This window comes from Girardinichthys multiradiatus, chromosome 7, assembly GCF_021462225.1.
Source record: "Girardinichthys multiradiatus isolate DD_20200921_A chromosome 7, DD_fGirMul_XY1, whole genome shotgun sequence".
NCBI lineage: Eukaryota > Metazoa > Chordata > Actinopteri > Cyprinodontiformes > Goodeidae > Girardinichthys > Girardinichthys multiradiatus.
Window position 1 is genome coordinate 20,116,447 of NC_061800.1, and position 26,652 is coordinate 20,143,098.

The 26,652-nt window shown below is 39.4% G+C and overlaps 1 protein-coding gene across 7 annotated transcripts in view; it reads right to left on the bottom strand.

Moving 5' to 3' along the window:
- Nucleotides 1-26,652, bottom strand: part of mcf2lb (mcf.2 cell line derived transforming sequence-like b) — a 47,685-nt gene that overhangs the window by 16,415 nt on the left and 4,618 nt on the right. For 3 of the 7 annotated variants that reach the window (XM_047371527.1, XM_047371524.1, XM_047371522.1), the window contains exons 1-13: nucleotides 19,427-19,844; nucleotides 13,378-13,461; nucleotides 12,220-12,334; nucleotides 9,954-10,044; nucleotides 6,424-6,543; nucleotides 4,678-4,794; nucleotides 4,255-4,404; nucleotides 4,042-4,166; nucleotides 2,956-3,070; nucleotides 2,743-2,862; nucleotides 1,003-1,194; nucleotides 725-916; nucleotides 320-479 (exon numbers count right to left, since the gene is read on the bottom strand). In XM_047371527.1, coding sequence (XP_047227483.1) covers nucleotides 320-479; nucleotides 725-916; nucleotides 1,003-1,194; nucleotides 2,743-2,862; nucleotides 2,956-3,070; nucleotides 4,042-4,166; nucleotides 4,255-4,404; nucleotides 4,678-4,794; nucleotides 6,424-6,543; nucleotides 9,954-10,044; nucleotides 12,220-12,334; nucleotides 13,378-13,461; nucleotides 19,427-19,829 — 1,984 coding nt within the window. In that variant the 5' untranslated portion in view covers nucleotides 19,830-19,844. Of the gene's footprint in view, nucleotides 1-319; nucleotides 480-724; nucleotides 917-1,002; nucleotides 1,195-2,742; nucleotides 2,863-2,955; nucleotides 3,071-4,041; nucleotides 4,167-4,254; nucleotides 4,405-4,677; nucleotides 4,795-6,423; nucleotides 6,544-9,953; nucleotides 10,045-12,219; nucleotides 12,335-13,377; nucleotides 13,462-19,426; nucleotides 19,891-24,306; nucleotides 24,542-24,982; nucleotides 25,744-26,652 lie in introns of those variants that run through there. The other 4 variants (XM_047371525.1, XM_047371529.1, XM_047371523.1 and 1 more) reach the window with 4 other exon arrangements.

A 26,652-nucleotide genomic window follows, 5' to 3' on the forward strand; every position in this document is an offset into this window, starting at 1 on the left:
ACCAAATATATTTTATTTATTTTATTTAATTGAGTACCTGTTTATCAGATTTTAATTATGATTATCTTTCTTTAATCCTGTTGGAGTTTAATGTACTCTTAATGCTTTTTGCCTTTTTAAATTAGTTTTTAGCACTATTTTACACACTCTACATACTTGATTAATTAATTAATTGATTGATTGACTGAATAACTGATTAAATAAAAGGGTTAAAAGTACAAAAAGTAGAAAATTACAGTCCATGCAGTGTATGGAGTGTTTTAATTATAGAAAACCACATTTTCATCCTTACTTCATGAGTCAACATGTGAAGACTCACCAGGCGAGCTGAGCGGTGATTTGATGAAGGCTTCTGGTCTCGGGGCTACTGGCTGCACTGGTCTGGTTTGTTTGGCTGCTAGCTTCTTGAGGCTGATCCTCCGCTTGTCAAACATCTCCTGCATGGACGCCTGCTTTTGGTAAACTTTCTCTACTTGCTCCTGTCACACAGAAAGCCATCAATGCGGTTTGAGCATCATCTCAGTCGGCAGATGCTTATCTGATGTATAAGCAGCAAGGCAGCTGTGACCCTCTAAGGTGAGACCTCACCACTCTCTGATGTTAGAGACATGACAATAATCGAGCCATAAGGTAGCTGCTCGTTTCTCCATAGCTGCATCAAGTTATAATTCCTCTGAGAGTGGCAGGGTGACATTTAAGGTGCAGCACATGCTGGTTTTCATACCCTGAACTGCTGGTTCAGCACCTCCTCATACTCCTTCCAGATGACGCTGAGGTCAGTCAGTTGGTTCTGGCCTGCGTTGTCCAGGTAATGCTCCAACTCCTGCAAGGCCAGCTCAGCCCCCTCGTGGGACTGACACTTGTCTACTGGCTGAGACGCCAGTAGATAAATGCCATCATCGACCCATTTAGATGTCTACACAGCATAGACAAGAAGCAAGAAAATGTAAAACGGTAACCAATCAAAGATACTATGATGGAGGCGCTTGTGTGTTTTCTCACCCTCTCCAACCGATGGTGCAGCTCCATGGCTTTCAGCAGGTAGTCCTTCTTGGCCCTGAGATTGCAGCTCACACTCTCGCTGACTGCTCTGAGCTCGCTGCATTTGGGCTGAATGGAGTCCTCTGCATAGTGGGAGTTCTGGTTAAGCTCATCGCCCTCACGAGACAGCACTGAGGCTCTGTCCAGAACCTCCTGCAGAACAGCAACATCAGTAGATTTGTCTACAGGTGTTTCCACAAATGATTAGTTTAAAATAATAAATTCATGAGCAAAACAGGTTTCTGATTATTAAATTCTAAAGCCTTGTTTTAGTATTCAACCAACCATGTTTCCTGTAAATTTACATCAGGTTTATTTAAGGGAAAAGGAAGTTATGCAGGACTTAAACCACCTCTAACCCTTGTTTCCACTTGGCCAGATTTTTTCATAATCCTAAAATGATCATGATCAACAGCTCTCCAGGCTTATAATAACACATGAATAACAGTTTGAAAAATAAAATAGTATTTCCGCATAAGTGAGGTAATACTTAACCTAGAAACAAGGCAAGCTGAAGTTCAACTGAACGTTTGGACTTTGGCTACGTTTTCATTAATTTCAGCAGCTCTTGTACCTGACTATGACACCATGCTTTGGAATATGTGTTTAGCAGAGCACAAAAGAGCTGTCAGGCATAAAAAACTATCACCAGCGGCTGGACAGTGTCTAGAAATTAGATCTTTAATGAACAGGACACATGGCATCAAACCTGAGAGATGCATCACGGTTCGGTTGATAATCTTTGGTTTGCCATGTTTTCAGCAATTAAATCCTTAGGAGTCACATTTTTAACTCTAAAATACTATTGTATGTGTCAAACAGTATTATTTCTATTATTTCATTAGATTCATTTAGGTAAAGGTGGTAAAAAGTTTGTATTTGTGAAAGTCTTCTACTAACCAAGTGCCTAAAGATGCAAAAACTGGTTCTTTACTAAGTTGTTTGTAGATGCACTGGTGGTTCAACTTTTAAGTAAGTAGCCTTTTTTGCCTAAATTATTAATGTCTTTGAATTTAGCGGCTCAATAAACAAAGAACTAAAAGAACCTAAAGAAAACCTAAAGATCTGTTGATCAAGAGCACTTTAAAAGATTACAAGATAGTTTCATTTGGAGCAGAATGTAAAGACATGAAACATGACTCAAGAGGTTTGGACCAAACTTCATTTTCCAATGAAATGAGAATGTTTTATGATACATATCCAGGTTCAGACCAGGACCAAAATATGTTTTGTCTCTTGAAAAAAATAAGCTAAACAGTCAAAACTAAACTTTTCTGTCTTTCTTACTTGGTTCAAATGCATATGTATATAAAACTAATTACTTGAAAGAGCAATGTGTTTTAGTAGAGATGCACAATATAAATGTAATCACAATCATCATTGCCCTCTATGTGTGCAAAATAGCAATCACAAAGAGGTACTAAATAGGCGAGGATAATAAAAGAGGAGAATGATGAATTGATGCTTATTGTAACTGATACCATAAACTGCAATATTACAAATGCATGTTTTGGTAATATTGTGCAGTCCTAATTAATATTATAACTGGTCAATAAGATGAGGTATGCCTAATATAAAGTAGTGCTGTTAAAACATTTAACTTGGCAGGCTAATTGTCATTTGCTAGTTTTGTGTTGTCTACAGACCTATAAATCTGTACTATAAGTCTGCATTAGCAGTGTTTTATGTTAAGTGACTTACACAGACTGTTTCTTCAAAGGAGGTGAGCTCACAGAAGATGTGGTCAGCATGGGCAGGGCTGATCCCAACCTCGGAGAAGGTTGCAAGCTTCTCAGACAGGTTATCGAGCAGAGCTCTCACCTTCAATGATAGGCATCATTTTCAGTTGTCACGTTTGCAAAAAAAATGGATTAGGTCGACTAAAAGAGCTTTTGTGAACCAGGGTCAGCTCACCTCTCTGTAGTTGTGCTCAAAGTGTCGCAGCTGCAAACACTGCTCCAGTTTGGTCTGATGCCTCACCCAGAACTCATCAAAAGCCCTCTCTGTCTCGTCCAGCTGAGACAGCAGTCTGAAAATTAAAAACAGTGAAATAAATGAAATAAAAAATACAAAAAGGAATGCAGAGGGTTTTTTGTGTGGGGTGGGGGCTGATGGTCCTTGTCTATGTCTGTATATCAGAATCAGAATCAGCTTTATTGCCAAGTTCGTACATAAAAACAAGGAATTTGACTCTGGTACACTTTGCTCTTTTGTTCTGTTTTTGCATTACAGAATATACAAATTTACAATGTACAATATACACATATATAATAAAAAGCCTATTGAGATAACCTGCATTCTGTTGATCGATCACCAGGGGGACCCCAGAGATGGTAAGTTTAGAGTTCTGCTTAACAAAGAACAATGGAACAGGATCAAATCCTGTTTTTTGGGTCTTATGTGATGTTCTAATTAAGTGAGAAAGTAAATTTTGTGCTTCCATAAGATGTAAGCCATAGTCATCTAAATTAACATAAATAAATGCTTGAAATATATCACTCTGTGTGTAACAAATTTGGAAAATATGACTCACTTTTTCAATTGAATTATTTAAATAAATGAACTTTTTGATGTTAATTTAATACGTTTTTCTGTTTTCTGTGGTCCTCAGTAGGATCCAGTGCTTTAAACAACCAATTTCAACAAACTTAAATGGTGACAGTCAAAGTTTTAACCACAAGGGTCAAAGATTAGTGCACTAAAATGCTTTAAATTGAAATATGGTTTGTTGCTGCAAAAGTCAGTTTAGGTTTCAACTAATAATGTTTACATTTGCTGTGCAAATGCAAAAAAAAACTATATCAAAATTTTACTTTACAAGTTACAACCCATCTCAGTTAATCCTAACGGACAAGTCCTCATTGTCTTGTTGAGTGGTGCCTGTAGATACGCCCAACATTTAAACTTTTAGCCCCTTTACCATTTATTTGAGTGTCTTTGTAAACAAAAATGTCTAAATTGTGTTTAAATTTTGGTACCTAAGATAGAAGTGTGACTGACCTTTGTACTGTGGCTAGATTTTCCAGTTCATCCTGGTTCATGTTGTGGTCAGGGTCCCGTATTACAGGTTCATTGATGTTCTCCAGCAGCCTGCTGCCTTGATTCAGAGCAACCAGTATGTCATCCTGGATGTACACAGAGACATGGGACAGCATTAATTAGCCAGAACAAATGAAGAAGCAGACAACAGCATGTGTTCAGAGCTGGGGATACCTTCATTTTGTCCCTCTTGCTGGTGTGTGTGCTAAGCAGGATGGTTGTCGTCTTAATTTCATTTGGGAGTTCAGTTTCTGCCAGTTCTGTCCCAAATGACTGCAGCGTCTGCGCCGTTCTCTTAACCACCAAGGCAAATCCCTCAATGGCCTGGAGCATGCAGAGATAACAGAGATTTTCAGCATGGACTCTCATCATTACGCTAAAAGGGATGTTTGAGTTTTTTGTCTGTTTTTTATGATATAATTCAACAGAATTTCTTTTCTAGCTTCAAGATATGAATAAATCCTTTGTAAGGCATGTTCTCACCACCTAAAAATCTCCTATCTGTTTATATTTTCCCGTATCTATCACACTATTCATTTGCCTGTAATGGACATTAAATCGGGTGCATTGCAACAGTGTCTGTGTGTGTTTTCATACAGTTCGATGTGAGATCCACTTCTCATGGCAGTATTCCTGCATCCCTCCCAGTTCCCGTGTCAGCTGGGTGCGGTCGATATAGGAGTGCAGCTCACTCACTGAGCTCAGCATGATCACCTGAGGAGAAAATATCCCAACACACACGTACACTGATGTGAAAAACGTAGGACACACCATAAAATATAAATATTTAGTTCACATATCTATGTCTAATCTTTTTTTGTGTGTCCGGAATAGAAAATTATTTAATCACAGGTTAAAACAGAAATTACATTAATTAAACAAGCAATATCAACCATAATGTTTATTCTAACTGGGGAAAAAGTTTGAACAGTATCCGACATAAGGCTGAGAAAAATGTGCCCCACTCCTCACTTTTATTTGTGAGATGTTTCTTGTATTTACAGCCCTTTGTGAAAACGCCCCACAGCACCTCAACTAGATCAAGATCTGGGCTTAAACCCGGCTGTTCCAGGACTTTGAGTTTCCTAATTCTCAGCCAGTCTTTGGTGGTTTTACTGCCATGTTTCTGTTATTAATATGTTGGGAGGGTCCAGTTCTGCTGCAGCTTTAATTCTTTCACAGATAGTTTCACATTTTCACACAACCTCAGATACATGGTAGAATCCATTGTGAATTGTATGATGATGAGCTGACCAGTTGCAAAAAAGTCCTCCACTTCCGTGCTTCAAAGTTGGTATGAGGTACTTTTCCTGGAAAGCTGTATTTATTTTATGTCTATTCAATTCAATTCAGTTCAATTCAGTTTATTTATATAGCGCCAATTCACAACACAAGTTGTCTCAAGGCACTTCACAACAGTCAGGTACATACATTCCAATTAATCCTAACCATTGAACAGTGCAGTCAGATTCAGTTATTCATTCAAATTGGATAAAAAGTTTTTCTATCTAAGGAAACCCAGCAGATTGTATCGAGTCAGAGACTTGCAGCATTCACTCCTCCCAGATGAGCATGTAGAGACAGTGGACAGTCACTGGCGTTGACTTTGCAGCAATCCCTCATACTGAGCATGCATGTAGCGACAGTGGAGAGGAAAAACTTCCTTTTAACAGGAAGAAACCTCCAGCAGAACCAGGCTCAGTGTGAGCTGCCATCTGACACGACCCACTGGGGGTTTGAGAGAACAGAGCAGAGACACAAAGTAATTCAGTGTGCAAAGGAATACATTTTAGACTCATCTGTCTGGGTAGCATTATTCCAGAAATCCTGCTCTTTTTCTGCGTTCCCTCTGCCAAACTTCAGCCTGGCCTTCATGTTTCGCTTAGAGAGCAGAGGTTTCTTCCTTGAGTACCTCCCACGAAAGTTAAACATGCAGTCCTTTCTGATTGTACAGACATGCACTTTCAACAGTAGCGGGAGTCTGCTGTAAGTCCTGTGATGACAATTTAGGCTATTTCAAGTCTTCTTTTAGCATCTTTTGGTTTGCTTTCAGGGTGAACTTGCTGGGATGGCAGGACCTGGGCACGTTGACAGTTGTTGTGAATGTTTTCACCATTATCTTAGACAAAATTTGTTCATATCATAAAAAACACATGTACACATTAATCTTCGATAGATAAATTCACTCTTATTTTTTATACAGTAATGACTTTCTGAAAGTGTGCATAAAAATGTTAACCCTCATTTCTAAGGGATTTGACTGTTAGGAGCCATATAGAAGACCACAAACTACACACAGAATACACAGCGTATTTATAGACCAGAGAAACTGGTTACACGCACCGGCACCTTCATCTTGAACTCATCCTTGTTGAATTTAAAAAGGATGTCTGAGAGAGTTCTCTGCAGCAGGGTGGTGGGCCTTAGAACCAGGACCAGCCGGAGGTTCCCGGGAAAGGAGCCCTGAAATTAGATCATTCGATCTATATTAGATCAACAATATTATTTACTGATAATTCCACATATTTCAGTGTTTTTTACAACATCTTGAAGTTTTGAGTATAAAACCTTTATTGGAATGTGTTTTTCTATATGTACGTTTCACAAATCATGAAACGTAAAAAGGCTGAACTTTGTTTAATGCTCTCCTGGCTTCTAGACCAACTTATACCACTTAGAGTTATAAGGACAGAGTTGTCTTATAATAAGTACAAAATGTTGAAAGCATTGTTTATCTGTGATAGATTTATGTTGTTTACTACACTACAAAAAAAGGATTGTCAATGTTGTGTTTTGCATTTCAATCAGATCCAGTTTAAGAAACTAAGGTCCATTTTTAAACCCTAATTTAAGATGGTCTATAGGTCAAATTTCTTTATGATTTTTGAAAAAAAAGTGTGCTTATATTTCTTGATGTGGCAAATAAAAGATAAAGAGCATATTCAAAATATAAATCAATGCAAAACGTACTTTATTCTTCATAAATGAATGTTTCCTTTATTTGTTGACAGTGGATTATGGAATAGAGTATACGTCTGTTTACATTAATTAGCCAATGAGCTAAACGGATGCCTCGGCTGATTGGTCCCTGTACAAGGAATGAAGGTAAATGCTGATGTAAGCAGAAGTGATGGTAAACATATTGTAGATATAAACCTCATGGGAAAACCTCTCTTAGTTGAATTAATAAATCAACTCAGTGTTTGTCCTTGCTTGGGGCTGCGAGAAGGAAGATAAGTGCACAGAAAGTGGTTGTTCACCATCTGGGCGGATAAAGCATACAATCTGTGGAATATGCCGATGTTTTTAAATTGCTTTTCAGTAGAACGATGAATAATCTATTTTTCAGGGTATAAAAGATTAATGGCTCTGACAACATTTTTACAAAATAAAATAAAAAATGGATATGTAAACTAAGTCTGTCAGGGTTTTAAAAATCTCTTTAGCAATAGAATCATATCTTGAGTAAATATAATGAACACGTCACAATAGTTATTTGCTTAGATTTCACTGTTTAACTAAAGAAATATTTATACCTTTACTTTCAAAGTAAATAAAAATAAAATACACTTTTCTGAGGATTTATTTTAACATAAAAAAAAAAACAAGATATATTTTATAGAAATGCACTAAAAACATCAGACAGTAACCAGAATCAGACTATTTTTTAGCTTGATTGTCTCTGGTCAGTAGCCTTTTGGTTGAAAATCAGAAATGAGTTATTTTCCCAGTCAGTGAATGTATCACACGAAGCGCTACCAGGTCACGCTGTGGACACTGAAACTGCATCAAAAATACTCCAAGTTAGCTTTCAGTATCAGCAATGTGTGAAGTCAACAATGAAGTCAAAGGAAGCACAGAGATGAAAGAAGCTGTTTAAAAGAAAACTGTTCTCTGTATGAAATGTATGTGAAATGTATAGATCTACATTCTCTGGAATATAGACACAGTGGCTGCTGTTTATGTTGTACTAGCTGTGCTGATCGCTACTATAAGATGCTGACAACACTTTAAAATGTTAACTGTAATCCTTTGGTCTTTGTTTTAAAATAATATAATAACCCTGTTTATTTCTGCTTCGAAAATAAACTATTAATGACTGCTTACTAACGGCAAGCTAGAAAAATAAGTATTATAGGTCTCAAAAAACTGACAAAGTTAAACAAAAATTATATCACTAGTTAGGAGCTTTACAAAAATCACAGATCGGAAATAGGTGGCAAATGTTTGATTGTTGTATCCCACAATCCAAAGTACACATCAATTGTTTATATGCATAGATGAAAAGACTAAAGCCCTTAAAAATAATTATGTTAACTAGGAAAAAGCTTATTAACTCACACATATCCCCACATCCTTGCAAATATAGAGGCTGAACAACCTCTCCTCAACAAAAAAACTTTCATCATCATGTATTAAGCAGCTCGGCTGAATCATCTCAAGCAGGATGTTAATGCAGGCCTGACTGAATGCCGTCTATTAAAGTCTGCCAACCTGTATAAGTCTGCCCTGTTGGATTAATATAGTTTAATTGAATTTGAAATAGCTGAGTGGGTCTCCAATGTGTCTATAAACAGTCGGCGGTGGCATTCAGCTCTGATTCCCCCTCTGTAATCCTTTTTTTTAATCCTATGTGTGATTCAGTATGTATGACTGACCTGAAGATCTTCTCAGCATGAAGCAATGCTGTTATTTAGCACACCAGAAGAAAACTGTTTCTTCTACAGTAAATTGCCAAATGTTTTAATCCTCTTTCTTAGTCTTATTTTACCAGGGAATGTCTACACTGGGGAGAAACAAAGGCTTCTCTGTGTTCATGAAAATAGAAAAAAACATTTGGCCAATCAGTAGTTCATTCTTTATAACAAAACCAAATGCGGGGAGACTGTTCAGATATCTACTTAATTAAATAGCTGTGAGGACATGAAATAAATATCATTGTTACAATGAAGAGTGAACCATGTGAGAAATTTTCCAGACATCCAGCGACTGGCAACAGTTAACTGGATGGATGGATGGATGGATGGATGGATGGATGGATGGATGGATGGATGGATGGATGGATGGGTGGGTAGATGGATGGATGGATGGATGGATGGATGGATGGATGGACGGGTGGATGAATGGATGGATGGATGGATGGATGGATGGGTGGATGGATGGGTGGATGGATGGATGGGTAGGTGGATGGATGGATGGATGGATGGATGGGTGGATGGATGGATGGATGGATGGGTGGATGGATGGATGGGTGGGTGGATGGATGGATGGATGGATGGATGGATGGGTGGATGGATGGATGGGTGGATGGATGGATGGATGGGTGGATGGATGGATGGATGGATGGGTGGATGGATGGATGGGTAGGTGGATGGATGGATGGGTAGGTGGATGGACGGATGGGTAGGTGGATGGATGGATGGATGGATGGATGGGTGGGTGGATGGATGGATGGATGGATGGATGGATGGGTGGATGGGAAAACACAAAATGAAACTGATAAAAACAAATTTTTCTTATGGTCTATTTTGTTTTATATTTATTCAGACTTGGAAAATACTTTATACTTTCCCTGACTGTACCATGGGTAATGAACTTAAATTTTAAAACAAAATAAACAAAAGAAGTCTGTTACTTTTCCTACAACTATGAAAACACATGATGGGCTGTGATGGGAGAACAGTAAAGGATGTGATTACACCCCTACCGACCCCCGAGGGTGAAAGTGATATTAGCAGTGAAACTGTGACAGAAATATGATCATTCTCGTACAACTCTCCATGAGATAACAGACACCTTCCACCCGTGAGAGTAAATGCTCTCATTGTTGGGACCAATGTAAGTGAGACCTGCAGACACAAAGGCAAACTTACTGCGATACGAAGTAGTGTCCCTTTGACAGCCGCCCATCGGTCCTGCCTGCGATCAATGACCAGGATAAAACCTACGTCTGTTGATGACAAGCTGCAACAAAAAACAAAGACGTATGTTTAACACAAAGCAACAATCCGACATGTCAGGATAGAGGATTCATGGTTGAGGGATTCAGGTGGGAAAGATCTGTTTGAATTAAAAGTCCTTTTAAACAACAGCTCAAAGAAGTAAAAACAAATAAAACATACATATTGTGTCCCGTGTGGCACAGATGGGAATCCTAAATGCTCACAGCCTGCTGCTTTGTTATGCTGCTCCTTATCTTCTTAGACAGCTGGTCCAAAAACAGAGATGCTCTGAAGCTTCTCCAGATTTTTTTGGCCACCTGCCTTAAACGTTCACATTTTTCCTCCGGCAACCCCTTCCTTTCTACAGCTATCCCGCGGTCTCAGAAGAGAAGATCGTGCACACACAGACAACTGCATGTGAAATCCAGCAGCAGAACTTGCAGCATATTTGAAAGCAACATGCACCGTCAGGAAAAGTACACAAAAGCCTCCCAATATTACTTGTTTAAATTCCTCAATCTGTAGCTGTAAACGACACAACCAGGTTAAAAAAAAAGCTTAAACAAAAGCCTTCCATCTGCAGTAGGTAAAGGAGACTGCGACCCACCGTGTTGGTAGTTTATGGAGCATAATGCTTCAGACAATAAAAGATCTGAGGGTATGCACCGCCCTTATTGCAAAACTAGACTGTCCAATGAAAGACTGGGAACAAGTAAAACTTAAGCCAATCATAGTGTTGCAAGTAAATAATAGATGGCTGTAGTAGCCAATTAGGAGAGAGTAATAGAAACAGAACAAATGATCTTGAGGTTTCAATCCTTCACTCTTTACTTTATGTTAACAATGTCTGACAACTTTAAAATATTGTTAACAGATGCACAAAAAAGCTGCATCAATAACACTATTTAGTGTGGAAGTTGTTGCTTAAGGAAGAGGAATCAAACTATGCTTATTTCATTTTCAGTGATGTATCTGAAAATGACCCTCTGTTGAATTGCCACCTTAACGTGGTGGAGGAGTTTGTGGACTCCTGGTATGGTCTCCCATGGCGAATTTGCTTCAAAGGAGAGGTTGAAGTAAGAGCCACTGACTGGATCAAATGAAATGGCAGACCACAAGAACAGGCGAAGGGGGACCAAGGGACTTTCCTGGAGTCTCTGCTCCTGGGGCTCGGCCAGGCTCAGAAGCAATAGGAAGTGCCCTCATGCAGGTCCACCACTAGCAGGAAGGAACATATTATGAACTAGCTTCTACAGAGGAAGCAAATAGGAAATTAGCTTCCTCTGTAGGGTGGCCAGACTCAGCCTCAAAAGCTCCCACATAGCCCAGCGTACTGTGCGCATACTGTAAGCCTCCTGGACTCTGCTTACAAGGGAATCTTAAGGCCCCAGAGTTGCATGACCCGCAGCAGTACCCCAACCCCAAATTTGCTGTACAAGCTTCTGTTGCAATGATAGTTCAGTTTCCCAGGACGAAGTGCACAGGAGCACTCTGAGCTGTGTGTTCCTCTTTAAAAAACAGTGTTAAGGGAAATGTGCTGCATGAATGGATTTGCAGACACAGCAATGGAAATTTTGTTATACACTCCCCTCCCCTCCTTCGTTACTAAGCCAACCATATCTCAGTGATTATAAGAGAATACAAAAATATTTTTCTGGACAAACAACCTGCAGATATCTAACAAACCTCTGTAACCCAACAAGGAGTAAGTTGATTATATGTTAGAGGCAGCCTATAACAATGTGTGAAGAAAAATAAATCTTTACTAAAATGAAAGGGATGGTTTATATTTTTGTGACCACAAATCTCTAGAACCTCAGTCTAGATTTTCTAAACATATAAGGCCAAACCTAATCTTAGTAAGCATATGAGTTCATATGCTTGCTAAGCATATGAGTATGCTTCATATAAGTTCACCAAACACCCATTTATGTGAAAAATAGGTCTGCTCAGTTGTGTGTATACATTATTCAGCCTCAACCAGTTAGACTCATTACAGTTTCTATTTTTACCCCGTTGGCTTGTCCAGACTGGATCAGGTAATCAGAGAGCAATGCACTATACTGAACCGTCTGTCCGTCTGTCTGTCCGTCTGTCTGTCTGTCTGTCTGTCCGTCTGTCTGTCTGTCTGTCTGTCTGTCTATCTAAAGAGGACAGCTGGGAATATCATCCACTGTTGGTTAGTAACAGACCATACCTGGGCACACTTGTGAGATAGGTCAGGACGTTGTGAAACTCTCTGTCCGTGATCTCCCCAAATGCAGGAAACTCTGGAAACACAATGATGGGACTGCCATTATCTCCTCTACCTCCTGAAAGAAAAAGAAAGAAAAATGTTGAAAAATTCTCTGTTGATTTTAAAGAAATTTTGTACAAGCACACTGTGTATGGGATCAATTAAACTGAATTTGTCATTTGACGTCTGAGGTCCTATTATTAGTCTGTAAAGGAAAATACTTTTAGTTTTGGAAAGAAAGGGAAGAATCAGAGGTCACAGCGACGAGGAGATGAGAAAGTTCTATGAGATTAAAGGAAAATAGTTTAAATCCTCTTAACGAGATGCTATAGAAGGTGCCAGTGTAACTAGAGTGTTTTCCATCTGTATCAAGATTTACGTAGTGCTAGACAAGAACTTCAGGTTTATGTGTGATTGGTGCATCACTAAATATTATTAAAAACTACCTTTCAAGTATCGGCAGACTCACACGAGTGAAGATGCAGAAAAGAGACATGAAATGAAACAGAGATGCCGCTGTGTTGCAACACTAAGCTTGTTGTTGACCTAGACGATCTCACCTCTTACACACACACACACACACACACACACACACATCTACCTCCCTCCTAGCAACAGCTGCTCTGTCAGCACATATGACCGGAATGTCAATCAGCCTGCCTTTTTTTCTCTCATTGTCATGGCAACAGCAAGTGCATAGTCATGGTTTCAATGTCTGCTTGGATTTTTCAAAATGTTTCTAGTGTCTGCTGCATCCACAAGGTCATAATGTAGAGGTGAATTTTGTATTTACTCTAGGAGTTGATGGAGCAGCTACATTAAAAATGAAGCATATTGTGAGCAAATGTTAATGAAATATATATAGATCTTGTAAAGAAGTGACAAAGCAGCAGCTATTTGAAGCTACATCCAGAGAGACAGTGAAGAGGAAAGGGACAGAAATGACATTTGAATGGCAAATATTAACTGTTCAGAGGGCAAAAAGGTCCATGTGAACTATGCAAATATAAATTAGATCAGTCAAAACACAAGTGATCACTAGAGGTGACAACAGCAACAGAGAGATAGGACAAGCACAAATGTAACCACTGACGGGAGGTAAAAACATGAAACCATCACCTGAAAGGAAGGCAAACTGCTTTCTGAGATCCAGTGAGATGTCAGCAGCACGGGGGGGATTGGTCTCCAGCTGCATGATCTCATCTGGAGAAGAGAAGCGAATTCAAATATTTAGTCAGCCCTTCAGTCAATACGAGAAAAACAATGTTCAACTGTTGATGATAAATAAATTCACATTTTGAGCACATTTTTTTACCATAGCCACAAATGTGGAGATGCTGATAATGTAGAGTTATGTAATCAGACAGATTATATAAACTCAGAATTATATTGATAGGAAATCTTGGTTCATTTGGATAAAATGTAAAGTGGGTCATTTTATTTAAGTCTCATTGTAATCTTACTTAAATAGAAAGTACTTGTACATCTGTGGTTCTGTATTAGCTGTGTCTCTTTCCTGGAGCGAGCTACTGACAAAGCTATTGATGCTAATAACATTGTGTAGCCCCCTACTTTCTTTGCAATAAAAAGTACCCCTTCTCCAGCTTTTCAGTTTTTTTCTGTCTATTTTCCATCCTTACAAACCCTAAGCCACTCACAAAAGATGGCCACCTATATTGAGCCTTTTTACTGCTGGAGGTTCTTTCCTGTTAAAAGGCTTAGTTCCTTTCCACTGTCGCCACATGCTTGCTCAAAATGGGAAGTTGCTTTAAAGTCATCAACTCAAAGCAATTGACTGCATTTTTTAGACAGATAACATTTTACCAATTGGCATATTATGATTAACTGAATTTGACTCTGTGCCATATGCATTCTGTCCAACTGTATATGAATTGGACCAATGTTTTTACATTTCTGTTGTAAATTGGTGCTATCTACAGTTTAATTGAACTGAAATTCATCTAGAAATCTACTGTTATTTACAGTGAAGGCCAAGGCAGTCTGCACCATGTTGCAGGTATTAATGTAATTAGCAAGATTGGTGTTAGTTAGATTGATAAAGCAGATCTCTGCTTCAATACAGGCCCCAGCAGAGGGCACATAAAACACTAACTGCTTCAAATCAGTTCACACAAATCACACACTGAATTTTACCTTTGAAGGAAACCATCATCCTGCAGGCACAGTTCTTCTAATGATTCTTTAAGTCTAAGTGTTACCCCTCGTTTTCCAGTAAGAGAGCCCATCACTGGTTATCATTGATTGTTTCATTTACAAACTCATAAACTGATTCACTGACAGGATTCATTCAGGAATGTTGTTCTGTCTCAATACTTCACAGAGAACAGATAACAAGAGAACATCAAAGGTTTTACCTAACCCCGAGGATTAGAAGAATGAATGAGATTATCATACTCACTTAACCCATTGACCTCTGCTAAAAGAATATGAAAAGTGCTTCAAATTACTGTCCAATTAGATAAAAAAAAAACAGTTTACATAACCATTTTTACATTTTTCTGCAAATATATGATACCTCGCATGTGCATATAGGAAGAAAAACTAAATGTCAAGCAAAACAGAAAGTTAATAACAAAAAAACAGTTTCAGGAATGTTGAGGAGCAAGGTAAAACAAATATGAGAAATATAAACACTTCCTGGACAAATCTGAACAGAGAACTATGCATTTATAACAGCTGATCTTCTGACCTTCTCTCCTGATGCACTGATCACAATCATAGAGCCACAGTCAATAAACTATTTTGACATAAATAAGACCAAGATGAGCTCTATATAATTAACATAAAGTGTAAAAAAAACCTTTAAAGTGGCACAATGGCGCAGGGTCCTATTAAATTGACAACAGTGAGATACCAACCAATGAGAGAAGCAAACAGCAACATGTGTTAACAGATTAGAAAACTAATGTTCTAATGAGCTGGTTTATAATGACTTTTCATCAGTTTGTAAGCACCTTTGGAGACCTTTGACCCAAACCGGCACAAAAACCAATTACACTTTACAGAAACAGTGGAAAATAAAATCTTCATAAAATAACATACAACAAAATAAAATTATTTTGTAGAATTCGTTTAAAATATTCAACTCATAGGAGAATTAAACTCATATGCTATAGTCAAGTACATGGGTACGTTACAGTTTTTGTACAGATATAAGGTGAAAGTAAGGTAGGAGAAAATGGCAATAAGAATTGTCCAAGGAAGGAACTGACCCACTGTGGGACCTCAGATGCTTTATCCAATTAAACCTCTGAACCAGATGGTTTTAAATCTTAAATGACAGCTGGAGATCACTGAAGTTGACACCTCAATTACTCTAATCTTACACAGCAAAAAGTAAATACACACATGTAATTGTGTTAACTTGTACATAATACACCTGAACACAAAATGAATTTCACAACTTTAAAACCAAGATAAACACCAGGAGCTAGAGTGCTCTTCAATCACTAGAGCTGTAAGAATAATCTACTTCTTTTTCTGCAATGAAAACACTTGTGTTTCTAAATCAAACCAAAGTCTACTTCTTCATAAGCCTGTTTGATTGTGCCTGTTTTGTGTTTTTAAACATAGTTTCCTCTTATTTTAATATTTTAACCTTTAATTCCAGAACCTTCAGGAGGTTTTCATTGTTTTTGTATCAGGGCTAACTAGATTTTTCCTGGTGTTTTCTAGTTAACGTGCCTCAATCAGGAACTGCTCACTGATAGTTCTCTGTATGTCAGCTGAAGCTCCATTTCTGCTCCAAAAAGGCGGACAAGCATGAATTAAAACAGATTCTCTGTGATGATTGCGACTTTGTGAAGCGAAGTTACCATGATAAAGAAAGGTCAGCATAGCCTTGGGCGTTCAGACACAAACTTGCAGCCTTTGCAGTCTCTCTCATGCTCTACATGAACTGAAGTTCATAAAGAGACCTCCATCAGTTTCCTCTCTCTGACCCAATATCACTTACTCAGCCAGCCACACCCTACCCCCAGAAACTCCCACGCATATCACATCAAAAACAGCCCCCCAATTAGGCTTGAAAGAGGCTATTCTGTTTCTGAAAAAGTCCCCTCACTAATGTCCAGTTTCAGCTTTAGCCCATTTTTGTAGCCATTTTCTTCATCAACATGTGTAAATATCCTTTCACCACACTGCTTGCTCAAATATAAAAGCCCAGAGGGCCATTCCTGTGAAACAAGAGCCAGTATCGGATGGTGATGTCGCAATAAACGAACGTTAAGCTCTAAAAAAACAAGACTATAGTGCACATCCCATACATCTTTACAGCAAATAAAATAAATATTGTGAAGCTTAAGAGTTTCTAAATATCCTTCATTGCAACAACATCTACTGGAACTTTATGAAATGATGGATACATTAAGAATATCAACAGTGAAACGCTGTCAATAAGTTTTTGCTCCCTTACAGATTTCACCTGTTTTTGCTTTTTTGCCACACTTAGTGTTTCAGATAATTAAACAAATCATACGGGCAAAAAAATTAGATTCGGGTCACTTCAAGCTGCAGCCGCGGACCCCGGCTGTCTTTCTGCATGGAGTTTGCATGTTCTCCCAGTGCATGTGTAGTTTCTCACCTGGTACTCCGGCTTCCTCCCACAGTCCAAAGACATGCCTGTTAGGTTAATTGGTCACTCCGAATTGCCCTTAGGTGCGTGTGTGAATGAATGTGTGCATGGTTGTTTGTGTGTTGCCCTGGGATAGACTGGCGACCTGTTCAGGGTGTACCCCGCTTCCTGCCCATAGACTGCTGGAGATAAGCACAAGCTCCCCCAAGACCCACTATGGAAGAAACAGTATAGAAAATGACTGACTGACATTTAAAGTACAGGCTGCACTGTACAATAATAGATAAAACAATCAAACGGATACTTTTGTAAGGCAATGTAGTGCGATTATCCATCCATCCATTGTCTTCCGCTTATCCGGACTCGGCTTGCGGGGGCAGCAGCCTAAGCAGAGAGACCCAGACGTCCCTCTTCCTAGCAACTTGGGTCAGCTCGTCTGGGGGAATCCCAAGGTGTTTCCAGGCCAGCCGAGAAACAAAGTCCCTCCAGCGCGTCCTGGGTCTTCCTCTGGGCCTCCTCCTGGTGGGACGGGCCCGGAACACCTCATCAGGGAGGCGTCCAGGAGGCATCCTAACCAGATGCCCGAGCCACTTCAACTGGCTCCTCTCGACGTGGAGAAGCAGCGGCTCCACTCTGAGTCCCTCCTGGATGACTGAGCTTCTCACCCTATCTCTAGTGTCTATAAAGATGGTAAAACGGTAAACCCTGGTGTTTTTAGGAAGGCTTCCCAGTGTTGAGATATGAATACTGAACAGCACCAGATTAATAATTTTAACTTTCTACAACTAAATAAAAATGCTTTGCTTTTTAGTGACGAAGAAATTCTTGCCTAAACACACACCCCAACCGCACACAGAGCTCAGCTGCCGCTTCAAGCGTTAATGTTCTTAATAAGGCTCAGGGTTTAAGATTAGTGTCCGCTTGGGCTCACATTTATGGGTGACGAGTCAAACGTTAGCGGGTCACGGTTGCATAGCGGGTCACGGTTGCAACACCTGGATCGCCTGCCACTACTGACACAGATTAAACAGGACCAGAAGGCAGGACTGAAATGTACTTAACAAAAAACTAAAATAAATGCTTACGGTAACAGAAAAAAAATACTCAAAACAGTTAGTCACATGTTTTCTTGCTTTGTGCAATGAAATGTTAAATAATGTTATCTACTAATATTCATACAAAACAGTTCAGTTCCAGTTTAGATGACCTTTGCCCTTTTGGATCCTTCATTTTGTTTTCATCATGCTGACATTGCTTTTGAGCGTCCATTCACTCCGACCTTTAACCTTCAATACGTAGCTGTGCATGTAGGGCTACATTTGAATACATTTATAAAAGTAATAATGACGCAGTTCATGCATATAAATGTAAGACACAAATAGACTGGTAGGCTTAGGCTATTTGGCTACACAATCAGAGGCTCAAAAATGACTTATTTAAGTAACAGGGCATATATTAACAGAGAAATGGAGGAGGCCAACAGATAGCAATAAGGAGAATTACAGCAATGACAATGAAAGAAGATAGAAAGAAGGAAGAGAGGCACAAATAAAGTTAACTGCTGTCTGCAGAGTGTTGACAGGTAAGTTCATCAATATGAAGGAACACAAAGGGTGAGACGGCTCCGATGGCAGCTCAAAAAGCCACCGTCTAATGTGATGGTGATGATTAACTGTGCTTATTGTGCAGATATTATTACTCAGAGTAATAACGGAAATAACAAACGAGGAACAGAAAAATAGAAAACTGTTGCTTGAAGATAACTTAGGATTTATTCAACCTTTTAATAAATATGGTAAATCAGAGTTCCATTGAAAATCGGCTGGTGATCGAACTTTTGAAATTCAAAATCGAATCTTTTTTAGATCAATGAAGTGTCTTTGCAGAGCAAGAAGACTCAATGTTAGCTTTTTTCAGTTCCAGTGAGGTTTCCAAAAATCAAGTCAGAGGAAGTGCAGATATGTAAAAAAGGTGTTTAAAAGATGTATTTTCTACACTTCAAGCCATGTCTTTGATTTATTTAGACTGGGAAAGAGAGAGAGAAACTTCTAACAGAAAACAGGAAGGCTCAGAAGATCCGTACTCTGTTTAACCCTTTTGAGTTTTCACCCTCTGTGAGCCATGGAATATACTTCCATTTGGAAATGTTGGAAACTTTTTAAAAATCCTTCTTTTGGAACCAAACAAAGACTGTTGTTTTTGTTGAAGCTAGCGGCACTAACAAGAGGAAAAGCGAAACTAAAAGCGCTAACTAAAGTTAGCATATATTTTTGTTTTTAAATAGTTACAACCTGGTTCTACAGACACTGCTCTCTCATACATGCAGTGTAAATAAATATTTATTGAACAGGCACAGCAGGAAGGCTAGAAAAATATTTTTATCTTATATCTTCATCTTTTATAGCTCTTAGAGAGAAACTGAATACGGCCAAAATCGATATCGGTGGGTTCAAAGCTTTTACAAAAATTGTCAATTGGAAAAACAACCACAAAATTCTGATCAATGCATCTTCTAGACTAAATCATGATTAAAATGTTTTTGAGCCACATTCATTTGAGCTATTTAACACTTACCACAGAGCCAGTGGCAACGACACGAAAATTTGTAGAAACTCTCCACCTCCTCAAGAGAAATCCGAACATGACATCCACGCTTTTTTTCATTGATCTCTTCCTCAGTCCGATTATCAGTCTTTTCTTCCATCAGTCGTTCAATCTCTTCATTCTTCACCAAAACTCTATCAGCCCCAATCTCAAATCTTTCAGTTTGTTTCTTTTCATCTCCTCCTGGACTCTCCTCGCTTTGCTCCTGACTTGTAGACAGAAACTCTGTCCATCCTGCAGTCACAAACCAATCCAAGACTTGCTTCTCTAGGCATTCATCTGAATCAACAATCATATCCTCTGCCAGAGCCAGCTCTGAGTTTGCCTTCATGCTAAACCCAGAAACTAACCCAGGGTCCACATCCGCCTCCATTAAGAAGCTTGAATTTGCCATCTGCTCTCCTCACATCTTTCTTCTGACCCACTCTACTCCAGGCTCGTGGCTCATCTGCAGCATTTGCTCCATGAAGCTATGCAGGAGTATCACATGAACCAGCTTCTCTCCCATGCTGACTCCACCTTTCCCCAAACCCTGCATGCAGCCTATGCAGGTGCTCCACAGCCTGCAGACATCAGTCACTGAAGGGACTTCCTTTTTCAACCTCAGGTTACCTTCCCTGTATACAAAGGCTACAGTGTAGTGCTCTACCGTGCCCTCCCTGACAACCCAACTACTTTCATCTATCTGCTAAAGAACAATGCATCCAACCTGCTCTTAAACCACTGAGTCTGACCTCTAAAATACATCCACTTATGACTGTCAGTGGCTACAGGAAAAAGATTCAGCTATCCCAGGTAAGATATGCTAAAACATGTAAATAATGTGACTTGGTGATCATTTACCTAGGTCAGCCAAACCTGGGACAGCCCAATGGCTTATCTCAGGAAATGTGCACCAAAAGTACAAAGCTCCCATTCTGCCCAGCCCTTTAAAACATTGCCTGCAACCCCATTTAACCATTCACTCCCTGTCAATTGAAAGCCTCTATTTTCGTTTACTCAACTCAAAAGACCCCATTCTTACAAACTCAGTGAAGGACCCTATTCTGAGAAGACTGCCCGAAGAAAGACACTGTTTCTAGACAGAATGTGGCAATTAAAATTTTATTTTAATAAAGCCCAGAAAAGATAGATTTCAATTAAAGGCAAGGCAGATGACAATAGTTTGTTTTTCAGTCCCATCATTATCTACTTTATGCACTAAATTGTTAGAGAAAGATATGTTTTAGAGTGGGTGTTTGTTATGTAAGCTTAAATTTGCATGGTCTTTTTTTAAGCAGTGTTGCAGGACAGACTGAATAACGTGTGTTCACTTTGTGACCAGTGGCATGCAGGAGGTTATCAGTGTCATACACATGGTTATAAAAGCCTTAGACAGCAGTTTCTAACAAATTTAATGCAAACAAGAGGCACAAAGACCACAGAACAGGAATGGCTTTACATTTTAAGGAAAAAGAAATCACTCAAATGGACTTTACTAAACTTGCTTGATCTATTAATTGACTACAGGACCACCTAAATCTCAAAAATATCTATCTATTATTTTCATCATATTGGTATACCAATTATTCATGGATTAATTACAACCTAAGCTACACATAAAACTAGCCAGTTTTCCCTTGGTTGGCTTTGACTCTCCATCTGCAGGTAAAAAAAAAATGTGACATCACTTTTTTTATTTTTTATTTATTTATTTTTTTTGGGCTGCATGGTGGCGCAGTTGGTAGCACTGTTGCCCTGCAGCAAGAAGGTCCTGGGTTTGATTCCCAGCTGGGGGTCTTTCTGCATGGAGTTTGCAAGTTCTCCCCTGCATGCGTGGGTTCTCACCGGGTACTCCGGCTTCCTCCCACAGTCCAGAGACATGCCTGTTAGGTTAATTGATCACTCTAAAATTGTCACTCTAAAATTGCCCTTAGGTGTATGAATGAGTGTGTGCTTGGTTGTTTGTGTGTTGCCCTGGACTGGTGACTTGTCCAGGGTGTACCCCGCCTCCTGCCCATAGACTGCTGGAGATAGGCACCAGCTCTCCCGTTACCCACTATGGAATAAGCGGTAGAAAATGACTGACTGACTTTATTTGTTTTCATACTGAGAGCTTGACCGTCTTAATCTGAAAGCCCAATGTAGTCTTAGGACTACACTGAGTTCTAAGACTACCAAGCGATGAAATAATTATAAGCTATATCCCTGAATTAGCCCAGAATTATTTGGATAAAGAAAGCAACTCCACTGCCATATCAGCCACTTCAAGCTTTTGGCATGCTGAAGCGAGTAACTCATAATCAATGCGGAGAGGGCGTGTGCATGACATAGAAGGTAATTTGGTCATTATCATTACTGGCTCATTGCTATGACACGTGGTTAGCATCTAAATACGTTTTGTAGCAGTGGAAGAAATAGTACATGCGGTACATATTGCGTCTATAAGTTGTGAAGCTTTTGCCAGAGAAATCTTTTGAGGTGTCCAAAAAAATCCATGGCACCATGGCTTAGTTTAGAACATGCCCAGAAAGGCGATACGAGAGGGTTGTTAACTGAAATCCACAGATCTTTGTACACCCTTGAAACATAAGGCAGATACATAATGACAGGGACTTTAAAAACAAATAAGAAACTACCAAAATTTTAATTAGTAGATTAAATCTGCCAACACGATATTGGTGTTTTGACCAGTAAAACCTTGTTTAGTGCATCTCCAATGTCAATACCAGAAGATGCTGATACTACAGTTACAGTACAGGACAGTTATGAAAAATGTTTTCCAACAATTTCATGTCTTCATTGCTTTCAAATAAATCTTTTTATACTGTGTTGAACTATCATGCATGGCTGTTGAGAGACAGATACTTCAGATTAATTCCCTTGCTGCTTCTTTATTGCCTCTAAAACATTTTAGAAATAAAATAAAAGACAAACTGAGGTACATATGTTAAGTTTTGGACAAACACATTAGTGTATAAAGAGATGTGGGCAGTTTGTTAAGCTTATCTTCTGGTTTAAAAGCACTGAGGGTCCATCTTTAGGGACAACCTTGAGTCTGCTGAACGAGACGGTAGACTGCAGCTGCAATACAAAAATCAATAGATTTATCCAAATATACACTGTGTTAATGGGCACTTCTTTGTAAATCACACATTATCAAATAACAAATACAGCTGGAAAGAATGAAGAAGCAAATGTTTACAGAATGCTCAGAAGGACAATGATGAATGTGTCACGTACCTGAGCACTGTTTGCAGTTGATTAAAACAAACAGGGGAGCAGTCATGGCTCAGGTGATCAAAAACATGCCGTTTTAACCACAACTGACCGATTAGACATATGGACAGTATATACAGTATAAAGTTCCCATCAGACAATGATGTGTAATGAAGGACATACATATTATTTCAATTTTTGGCTTTAAATTAGTTATTTTAAGTGATCTTTTTCATTGTGGAAGAATTATCTAACATGAAACTTCAAGGTCATTTGAAAGCTGTAACCAGGTGCAAACGTTATTATTGATTTCCATTTTTCTCTAGCCCACACAGGCTCGAATGCATACAAGGCCAAGGTCCTTTTTCTAAATAATAGGTTTAACGTCCCTTAGCATATTACTCGACCAGATACAACAATGTCATGCCTTAATTCTGACTGGGAGAATTGGTCAAATTCATTTATATTGGTTTGGTTTTTGTTTATTTTACCATTTAACATTTTATATATAGTCTTATTTTCAATAGGGTTCAGGTCAGGGGTATGAGTAGGCTATTCAGGACGTTTAACATTAGCCATTTAAAACTACTTTGGTGTGTTTGGGACCAATGTTCTGTTGGAAGATCTAATAGTTTTAACCATCTTAGTCAAACTCTCCTCCTGAATTTAAGAACAACCCAGGAACTCCCAAGGCACAAGCCACTCATTAAATGGCAAATAGAGCATTTCTGTGCCTTTCTACAGTGAAGTACATTTATTATCCACCAACAAAAGGCATTTGTGCTTACACCTACCCCATCCAGAATCACCTAGCCAAATGAGCAAGCCAAATGCACTCTAAAGAAAAACGTTTTGGTCAGCAAAAACAAAGATTGAACTATTTGGCCACAATGACTCTCTCAAGAAGACGAAGCTTTCAAACCTACAAATGCTGTACCACCTGTCAGGCACTATGCTAGCATCAACAAGTGTTTTACACTCAGTGGTAGTGTTGCAAGGTACAAACTGGGTGGAAAAATTAAGAAGGAGTACCTCTGTCCTTCAGCTTCACCTCAAATAAACAGCTAGAGGGCAGTAACCTGGACAGAGCTAGGTGTTCCAACAGGACAATGGCCCCAATCATTCCAGCTGTATGTATATATTTGAGCCTGTGTGGATTTAAGAAAATCCAAACTAAATTCAAACTTGTGTAATTATTTCTTTTGAGAAATGTTCCATTCTAGATTTTTCAAAATATGAGGTAAAAAAAAAACACTGTCTCAAAAAATGACTACACAAGAATGAATGATTTGCCGTTTAAATTCTTCTCATGTCTTCTTCAAGGATAACGACTTTTCCAGAGCTGGAAGGATATAAAGACCTTCACAGGAGACCATGCAGTATAAGCATTAACACAGTGCTTACGGACATGCTGTTGTGTCGAGTCGATGCTCCAAAGCAAAAAGTGATGCTTGTAAAATCTGTAATTATAAGCTATAATATACATTCATCCAGATACAGAACATGCACAGATGTCTGAGTGCAGCCTTTGTGAAAAATAAGAAACAGAGAGGTGGGTGTTAAAGGAATACTCTAAGCTTTAACTTATAAATGCAGCAACCTATAGTAAAAATGCTTTCAAATGCTAAAATTAACAGAAATCATCTACTTACTTGGCTTAAGTGGTACCAATGGTATCCCTTTCTCCAATTCAGATGAACGTTTCCTTGTTTTCCTCACCATTATTTTTTTGCTGAGCACTAGAACGTCTTTTTAAAATAGTCACGAAAACCAATGTCTCAAAGTGGAAAAAATCTAACAGGATGCCAAACTGAAACCCAAGCATTTTTAACCGGCAGTGTTTTTTACATTGCACCAGTCCTTCTCCCAGTAAGGTGCTGCATGCTGGGAGTACCGCATTTGCTGAGAAATCCTTTTTCTCCTATGGAAAAATGTCAGTGCAGCTGCAGGGATCTGTGAGCTAGAAAAAGAGGAGGCTATTTAAGCTGCACAGTCATGCCCCTTACACATACAAAGTGTGATACCACAAATACACAAAACACCCCAGTGGGAAACACTGGGAAGCCCATAGGAAACACTTTGTGGGGCTCTGGGCATGTTGCCTTGCAGAACTCTGGCCAGATGAATATATTACGCACAATACACACACACACACACGCACACACACACACGCACGCACACACACACACACACACACACACACACAGAGTGTCTCTGCATCCATGCTTTCTCCACAAATCTGCAGCACTGCAGAGTTGCAGCTATAGAAAGATAGGATTTTAACACAAACACACACAAAAAGAGAGGCTTTCCTACTCTCTGTCTTACCATCCCAGTCCCTCCAGGAGTTCTTGCGACTGGTAGGGCTGAATGGGAAAGGAGAACCCAGTCCTGAGATGTCCAAGTTCTGGATCAGATGACTGAGGCGATTCATGATCCGGCAGGATGCCTCTCCACCCTCCCGCAGAAACTCAGGCAGGGACATGACAGTAGGCCACTGGTCTTCACACTCAAACAAAAACTGGCATCCAAAGAGACCTCCCGCCGCACACTCCAAGAGACTACAAAACGCACTCCCCAAATCCGTACATGGACAGGAACCTTTTTTTTTGCCAAGTTTGTCAGGATCACAATGATAGGATCTCATGTGCATTCAGTGAAGAGATCTCTGCACTGGGTACAAGACCAGTCCAGCGTCTTCTGCAGTGCCACATTGGGGACCTGAGGAATCAGTGCTGTGCCAACCCGGCAGAATCGGAAAGAGCTGAGTCACTGTCTGCACAACTTCTGAAAACAAAACGGTTCACTCTGGAGGTGAGAATGGAAACACGTACACACTCTGACACTCATACCTTCACGCAAGTGACTACTGACTACTGACAGTTCAGAGCTGCAGCAGCAAGTAAAACAAGAGGGAAGGAAGGTCGACTGCAACAGAAGCAGAGGGCAGCCGGTGGAAGGCAAATCCCCTTCTGCTTCTCAGGCTAATTATACTCCACTCCTCAACTAATCTGCTTTTGAATCTGTAAATTCTTTCACACATCCAATGCCTGATGAACAACAGGATCATGTAAAGGCCTGAAAATTGCTAAAAGCCACTGTGTGCAAAAATAATGAACTACCAAACAATCTAAAAACAACAACAATGAAACTCTAGTTAAATGTAGTTTATTTTGCAGCGCTAAAACTGATTATTGAACAACATGCCTTGTACTGATTTTAACATCTTTAAATACTGGATTGGGATTCTGTATTGATAAATGCCTAATCATAAATGACTCTGATCAGTATTGGTCATTGTGGGGTTCTTGACACATATTCTGGGCAGAGCTTTCTTCCCGGGTTTCGTACAAGAAATAGGAAGTGGGTGAACTGTAGTGGGAGGGCCCACCAATGACTTCCCAGGGGTTCTGCTCGTAAGTGCTTGTGAAGTATGAAACATCTTGATCAAAAATTACTTAGCCTTGTCCCCTTGAGTGAATTAACAAATCTCTGTTCTGGTGGAGTATCAACAGGCCTTCAGAATACTCATTCTGCTGCACCTGAGTATGAAAACACTAACACAAAACTTAAAGATTCTTTCCTAATTTCTCCTGCCTGGTTTATTAAAGGTTAACTAAAATAGTACAACCTTCCTAAACACCACCAAATTGGAGGTATTTTAGCACTATGAAAAAAAAATAACTCTGGCCAAGATACTGTGTAATGTCAGCATACCACCAAGAAGGACAAACCACATCCAACAGGATTAACTGTGGACGCAAGAGGAAGCTGTCTGAAAGGGATGTTCGGGTGCTAACCCGGATTGTATCCAAAAAACATAAAACCACAGCTGCCCAAATCACGGCAGAATTAAATGTGCACCTCAACTCTCCTGTTTCCACCAGAACTGTCCGTCGGGAGCTCCACAGGGTCAATATACACGGCCGGGCTGCTATAGCCAAACCTTTGGTCACTCATGCCAATGCCAAACGTCGGTTTCAATGGTGCAAGGAGCG